Source organism: Papilio polytes, unplaced genomic scaffold (assembly GCF_000836215.1).
Source record: "Papilio polytes unplaced genomic scaffold, Ppol_1.0 DF822067.1, whole genome shotgun sequence".
Classification (NCBI taxonomy): Eukaryota; Metazoa; Arthropoda; class Insecta; order Lepidoptera; family Papilionidae; genus Papilio; species Papilio polytes.
In genome coordinates this window covers 4,785,563-4,792,664 of record NW_013527137.1, presented here as the reverse complement: position 1 = coordinate 4,792,664, position 7,102 = coordinate 4,785,563, and the positions used below count along the sequence as shown (strand labels likewise).

At 30.5% G+C, this 7,102-nt stretch overlaps 3 protein-coding genes across 3 annotated transcripts in view; all 3 read right to left on the bottom strand.

Moving 5' to 3' along the window:
- The window catches only part of LOC106106870 (facilitated trehalose transporter Tret1-like), a 5,551-nt gene extending 4,310 nt beyond the window's left edge, over positions 1-1,241 (bottom strand). Inside the window, exons 1-2 of the mRNA XM_013287529.1 lie at positions 756-1,241; positions 566-663 (exon numbers count right to left, since the gene is read on the bottom strand). Of these exons, the coding sequence (XP_013142983.1) occupies positions 566-663; positions 756-804 (147 nt within the window). The 5' untranslated portion in view covers positions 805-1,241. The remainder of the gene's footprint in view (positions 1-565; positions 664-755) is intronic.
- A 685-nt stretch (positions 1,242-1,926) lies between these two features.
- Positions 1,927-2,973, bottom strand: LOC106107022. Its single transcript, XM_013287701.1, has 2 exons — positions 2,537-2,973; positions 1,927-2,313 (listed from the first exon to the last, which is right to left on the bottom strand). Exons 1-2 carry the CDS (start codon positions 2,683-2,685, stop codon positions 1,977-1,979), a joined length of 486 nt encoding a protein of 161 aa, XP_013143155.1. The 5' UTR covers positions 2,686-2,973; the 3' UTR covers positions 1,927-1,976.
- Positions 2,974-3,817: 844 nt separating this feature from the next.
- Positions 3,818-5,762, bottom strand: LOC106106956 (E3 ubiquitin-protein ligase SIAH1-like). Its single transcript, XM_013287613.1, has 5 exons — positions 5,632-5,762; positions 5,298-5,330; positions 4,980-5,175; positions 4,666-4,807; positions 3,818-4,454 (listed from the first exon to the last, which is right to left on the bottom strand). The coding sequence occupies exons 2-5, from the start codon at positions 5,321-5,323 to the stop codon at positions 3,874-3,876; spliced, it is 945 nt and encodes a 314-aa protein (XP_013143067.1). The 5' UTR covers positions 5,324-5,330; positions 5,632-5,762; the 3' UTR covers positions 3,818-3,873.
- Positions 5,763-7,102: the final 1,340 nt, after the last annotated feature.

Genomic DNA, 7,102 nt, shown 5'->3' with positions numbered 1-7,102 from the left:
AGCATTTGCCAGCGACTTTACCTGCGTGAAGAAAATAATAGCGTATGTTCTATTTCAAACAATCTTGCTCTGTACTAAATCTCATTCGTAACAAGTTTTAAATTTAACAAATATATTTATCTATTTACTTAAACTTTTGCGTTTATGATATTAATAAGAAATAAGATAAGTTGGTAACGTACACTGTGTCGGTATAACACCAGACAGACTTGTGCCTATATTTTGTCATGAAAATGACCTTATGCTTACTTTTCATGTCAAATCATACAAGAAAATGTTCATAGGTTTAATAGCATAATCTACTATTTTCAAACATATGCTGACGACATCGAATATTGATGAGAACAAACCCGTTTAGCATTTAGTCGCGTGTCAACATCAAAAATAAACACACAAATCTAAATACGTCCACTTTTACAACTTGCCAAATATGAATTTTGAAATAGAAATAGTAAACATTTGCGGAATATGTTTCATTTAAACTATAAAAAGTTTTACTATTTTCACAGTACAAAATGGTGTATCTGTTTATATTTAAAAATACGTAATTTTAAAATATACGTACATTTGACAGCTGTATATTTACTTCGCCACTCTTGATCTTTGGAATCACTGGAGAAGACCATGAAATAGTAGCTCCAGTAAACGTAAACGCTAACGAAGCTATAACAAAGGTCAGCTGTTAGAATAGGTACACGAAAGTAAACATTTCATTCGAAATTCAAACATGATTTAAATTTACCGCCAAAACTTACCGCAAATTCCAGCCAAATATTGCACTCTCCTATTCGTTGTTCCACTCATTTTGTACACTGATTAAAAAACTAGTAGGTTAAAAAAAAACTAATTATAAAATGCGGGTCAATAAGTGTCCGGGCGGTGAACCGTCGTTCATCACGCCTCGTCCGACACTGCGTTATCATTTATAAATAAATTAACGTCAAATAACACCACCACCACGTAATGTGTTATCTAAATTATTTCCCAGTCTTTTACAAATTGTAATATTTTTGCGGTATTTTAAAGTTAAATGAATTTCTCCGACGTAAAAAGTCGACTTTGGTACAGCAATTACACTTGACCTTGATACCTAATAAAATTCTAATCTTGTCCGAGGCGCGTTTTTCCTGGTATTGTAATAAACAACGGGTTAAAAGATAAATATTGAAGACTTCTCGCAAATCCTTTGTGTTAATTGTAGATTAAAACAAATATCGAAGTCGTTATACATACATATACATTTCTAGTTTTCTTAAGAAAATACAGTTAATATTTTTTGTTTTAGACACTGATTACATTAGTGAATTTTATTTCTGCTGTTTACCTTACATATTTTACAGCAGAAAGTGTAGCAATACATTTTTAATAAAAATAAGGATTTAAAAACCCTGTAACCTGTAGTGAAAAACATATAGGTAGGTGGGTATGTAAAAAAATCAGAGAAAGTCTTTAGATTATGGGCTATACGTTTTTTTTTTCTTTGTACTATCACTGACCGAAAAGTCGGTCAATGACCCGCTCTTAAAGACACACAGAGACGCGCCATCTCGCGGTACATTATTGTTTGTCCAACTTTGTTACTATTTAATTAGTAATTCACTTGGTACATTTATTACTACCTGTTGCTCGCGACTTTGACTGCGTAAAATTAAAAATATAGCCTATGTTACTTACGGAAAACATAGGTTTTTAATGTTGAAACAGTTTTTGAAATTGGCCCAGTAGTTTTTAAGTGATTCCGATACATAAAAAAATACAAATCTTTCCGCTTTATGTTATATAGACTAACTGCACATCTGATGGTCCACAATAAATATTAAAACAAATCGGCCAAAATTACAAAAGTCAAGGTAATTTTTATTTAAGAAAGAATTTTAAAAAGTGGTAAGAAAATAAAAATAACCTTACAAGTTTATTACTTATTTTAATTAAAATTATATCTATAATCATGATTATAAAAATAGTTCAATTTTCTTTCAACTTGAGGCAGGCATTCCTTCAATTATTTTTCTAACTTGCATTGCTACCATGGGATTGTCTGTACAAATATCAGTAACACTATATGGAGGTAATATTGATACATTACCAAAAATAATATTTTCATTAGACTCTGTTACTGTTAGCAGGTTCACTTTGAACCAATCCATAACTTTAGTTTTTCTGGCGGCAATATCATTAAGAGAAACCTCATCTTTGAGGATTTGAAATGGTGATGTCAGATTTTCCTGATTACTTTCATAAAGATTTATAATTGCATGACCAGGTAACAAAGTTATTTGAAAACTATTCTCACAGGGCACAGCGAGAATTATGCTAAAATAAAAGAGTATTTTTTTTTATCATCAAATATAAGGAACATTAAATATTTTATTATTTATAACACTTTTTTAAGGACAGACATAAGGGGTGAAATGCGCAGAAAGCGATAACTGTTACATTTTGTGTTACTCGTATAGACAAAAAGCTACGTACACAAGAACAAAGCAAAATTACACATAACATTAATACATATTATTGAGATTAAATTACAATTTACCTTTTAGATATGGGATCTATTGAATGCACGAAACCAGAAAATGTATTATTCTTTATTAGTTGTACTGTACAATATTTATTAACGAATTGCAGAAGAATTTCAGGATCATCTTTGAATGATGAATAGTTCTGAACATTTATTTCGTCCATTTATGTAAGTTTACCTAGTTAAGTAAATATGTTATCAATGCTGTAGGTTGATATTACCGTGATGATATTTTTTGTTACACTGATTAATTAATAAATAACATTTAAAAACGATTACAAGTTTACAAGACTAATTTAATAAACGATCTCATAATTCAAAACATTTTTGACCATTCATTTGACAATGACAGATTATGTCAATAATTACCAAAGAGTAGACATTGTAATAGAGCTATAGATGTAAAAGTTTAAAGAAGTCAGTGAATGGAACATTAGAAGTGTTTTATATAAATCGGCCAGATCGAATAAAAATTACTAGAAGAGGCAGAAAATAGTAATAGTAATACTTTAAACTTTATACTTCTACGTGTACAATGAAATTTAAATACCCCTGATTTAAATTCCCTTTTCAAACATCCCGTCCCTATCGCTAACACAACTGACTGACTTGTACTGTGGATACTCAGAGCCTCAAGGCTACCCAACAAAATCATTCCGTTAAATTTTGATTATTCGCTTTGGCAAGTCTTTATTTTACTTATTAAGCTCGCTCGTTTACCACCTGATATCACAAAAAAAATAAAGATTACATATGTTGATGTGGTTTCAATAAAACATTATTGACTTTTCAGACAATTTATTTATGCAAAATCTTACAACATTTGTGCATTATAATTATCTTTAAACTAAAAGGCATATATACGGGAGTATTCAATTCTTATAATCTTTTTTTATTCTTTAGGATTTAACACTCATATTCAATGCTATCTATTACAAACCTAATTTACTTAAACCTTACCATAACAAAAGAACATTGACAACATAATTAAGATTAAAATGATTACAATATATAATTAGTTTGGGACATGTGTAGCACATGACTTTAGCTGGCCTCAAGCCAAAGAGAGACAGGAATTAATATATCTTACTCACTTATTTGGTGAGTGAGAACAAAGTAACATGAAGATAGACACAAACACAATGAACATATTTTATTTATTTTACAATTAAGGACATTTTGTTAATCCTTATACCATATTAGCATTTTGATGTTTTTTTTATATGTTAAATAAGTCTTATACATTGTTGACATTTTATTCATATTGCATATGTTTGAATTATTGATAAATGATTTAAATTAAATGGTTTTTATTCATATTTATGCTGATGTAAAGAATAAAGTAAGTTATTTCACTTTTTAGAACCCACATTATGGTGCTTTGCAGGACCTGGGCTCTTATTACGTTGAGTAAAACCAGCTTTTGGTTTGGGATGCTTGGGAGCATTTGGCTGCTTATTTTCATTACTAGTATTGGACTTATCAAACTTTTTAGGTTTGGGTGTACCTTTTTTAATGACAAACTTAAAGGAACATTTTTTGTTATGAATAAAATGCGAAAACATATCTAATGGTAAAATACCACATTTGCCAAGACGGTAAACAGCATCTGCTGATAAAATGTCATTATAACAGTGATCAATAAATATCACTTGCCTTCGGGGATCTTGCTTACTAGTTATATGAACCTCATAAATATGCTGTTGTGCAGATTTCTTGCTGCCAATGTGCTGCACAACCCAATAAGCTACTTTTTGTAAAGTATCAATCTTCATGGTGACAATGAAAAGTAGATTGCCTTGTTGAGCTAAGTACAGAAAACGCTCATCTTCATTAATGGAAACATTGTTCAGTTCTACACCTGTTTCCATGTTAATGTTGCAGTGCTGAGGGTGACGGTCTTTGAAATGATCCATCATTTCTTTAAGATTTCCTATTCAGATAAAAATTGAAAATTAGAAAAACAACTTGTATTGTTAATGTTTGTAATTTATAATTAAATATTAATAAGTTTAAACTTGTGATACAACACTGTGTAGAACATAAAATCAAATTTTAAGAATTAACCACAATTAACTGAAATGAGCTGCTTGGAAAACATGTTATTAATATGTTATGAAACAGAAATATGGTTCAAAACTTACCTGTCCAAGAACATTTGCCAAAAACAGCACCAAGTGGACAAGTCATAACTCGAAATATACACTCTTTTAGATGATCATCTACTTCTTGAGTAAGCATGGTGTAAACACAACCCAAGGATTTGTTTGGGCACGGCACATTTGCCTGAAAACAACAATTTGTTTGAAAACAAAAACAACAAAAACTGTAGTAACAATTTACTACGGTTTTCCTTTTACGGTCATAATTATCTTTTTTGAGAACTCTCTATTATAAACATTTTGCTATGTCAAACAAACAACTTTTTTTAACATGCACTTATTACAAATATAAATACCTTAGCAATAACATCTTCAAGTGTTAAATTTCTCATTTGAGTCATTGCTTGGCGACATATAGGGCAAATTGGAGGACATAAGTTACTTGTACAGGAATTGCAAAGGCTATGTCCTGACTGACATTGAAATATAGGAGCAGACATAGTTTCAAAGCACACTGGACACTCCGGCAGCTCCATAGCAATGCCTGTAGTCCTAAAATAAATATATTACGTTATAAAACAATAAGAACTTATGAATAATATTGTTACAGAAGATTTAAATGCCTATATGGAACATCTATTTCCTTTTAAAATATTGAAAAACTTTGTACTTACTTCTTACCAACTTTTGCCTTTGCCATCTTGAAACTGAAAAAAAAATATATATCTATACTTCTAAATCCTTTTAAACCCCCAATTATGGTAAAATGCACAATATTTACTCATTTTGCAAAGCAAGTTCAACAAGATGATTGACTAAGATAATTAAAACTAGTCTTGTCTGTAATCTGAAGGACCTTGATAAATTAATAATTACATTGGTAACTTAATAGATACAATTATACTTTAGTTAAAGAAATCCTATAAAATATATTATTCATTCAATCTAATTAGATTGGATACGAAATGTGCATTTCCAAACTTGTAAAGTAGAATAAATCTTACTTACCGGTTTTCAACAATTTATCTTCACTTTAATGCGAAATGTAAGAAAAATGGCGAGTTGAACAAGTTCCTACTCACACGAGGAAATACTTCGTACAGTATAGTGCAACGTAAGCCGTGAAATATAATCGACCGAGTTGTGACGTTTCACTTTATATCTTGTTCAGTATTTTTATGTGTGCAAATGATATTGAGCTTTATCTCTAGCCCACGCAACATATTTTTCAATGTTCTTTCTAACTCGGGTATTACCCGTTTCAGATTGCCAGTATTCAAAACTTCACGATTAAAAAAAAACATAGTTAATTAAGAAAAAAACATCACAAAGTGATTGATAATGTATCATTGATACGCATAATTTATAAAACATTAAAATTTCAGAATTAAACAAAGCAAAGGATACAATTTTTTGTATATAATCAAACGTTTATTTTCTTTCAATTTTGGCTATATAAAACATCAATTATGGACATTGATTTCCATTTTCCACCACATACTTATTTTTAAACTGTGATCTAAAATGTAATTGACGCCTTGAATGCAAATTTATGGCGTATAGAGAATGGCAGTGTTAACCGCAGCCATCACAGTTGGCAAAAATACTAAAGGGCAATATTAACAGCACTCAAAATCTATGTATGAATGTCAAAGTGAGCAGTATGTCTATGTTTGGACCAAGCCCAATGCAAGTTCATAGACTGCCTACTCCTCTGGGTTAATCCTAAAATGTGTGAATGTAAGGTAAAAAAAAGACATTTTGTGTTTTAATTTTTTATTTCTTACAATCTAATGGATCATTTCTTAGCCTTTGCTTCACGGGCTGCTTTTTTCTCTGCTGCTCGTGCAAGTTGTTTGGCAGGCTTCAGGTTACCCTTTTTACAAAACCTCTGGTTCCTTAAGAATTTAGGGTCCATCTAGAAACAAAAAAGTAATACATTCTTTATGTATTTATTAAAATTAGAGTTACTTGGCAATTATGGTAATTCAAAGTTTTAGGGACCATTTTAATGCACTAATAAAACTATGGCCCATGGACCAGGGTTGTACAACCTTAGAAACCAAACAAAAATTCCATAGCATGCAGAAAATTCCCGGGAATTAAATACATTCTAGCAATTCATATTAATTCTTGTATTAATCAATTATACATTTATTGCATCGCAAAACTATGTTAAAAATATGTTGTGAATACTGGAATATGTTTAGTCCACAGGTATTCACAGAGTAAAAGGTGGAAAGAAAGCTTATAGAAACAAAGAATGGAAATATTAACAACAGACAAATGCATCAACTGAATTAAAAAGGGTGCATCTGTCGGATCATGTTTGTTGATAACCCTAACATTTTACTATATAACTAGCAAAATATCATACACTATGCTAACATAGGGATATTCAAATATATTAAAGACTAGTTGTTGCTTGCGACTTCGCCCGCGTGAAATAACAAATATAACCTATTACATTCGCCCCTTT

Coding starts and splice junctions, on each gene's coding strand:
- LOC106106956 (XM_013287613.1), bottom strand. CDS start 5,323: ATGGCAAAGGCAAAAGTTGGTAAGAA. Junction 5,176..5,297: donor AAGGCAAAAGTTGGTAAGAA/GTAAGTACAAAG, acceptor TATTTATTTTAG/GACTACAGGCATTGCTATGG. Junction 4,808..4,979: donor TTGAAGATGTTATTGCTAAG/GTATTTATATTT, acceptor TGTTGTTTTCAG/GCAAATGTGCCGTGCCCAAA.
- LOC106107022 (XM_013287701.1), bottom strand. CDS start 2,685: ATGGACGAAATAAATGTTCAGAACTATTCATCATTCAAAGATGATCCT. Junction 2,314..2,536: donor ATAGATCCCATATCTAAAAG/GTAAATTGTAAT, acceptor CTTTTATTTTAG/CATAATTCTCGCTGTGCCCT.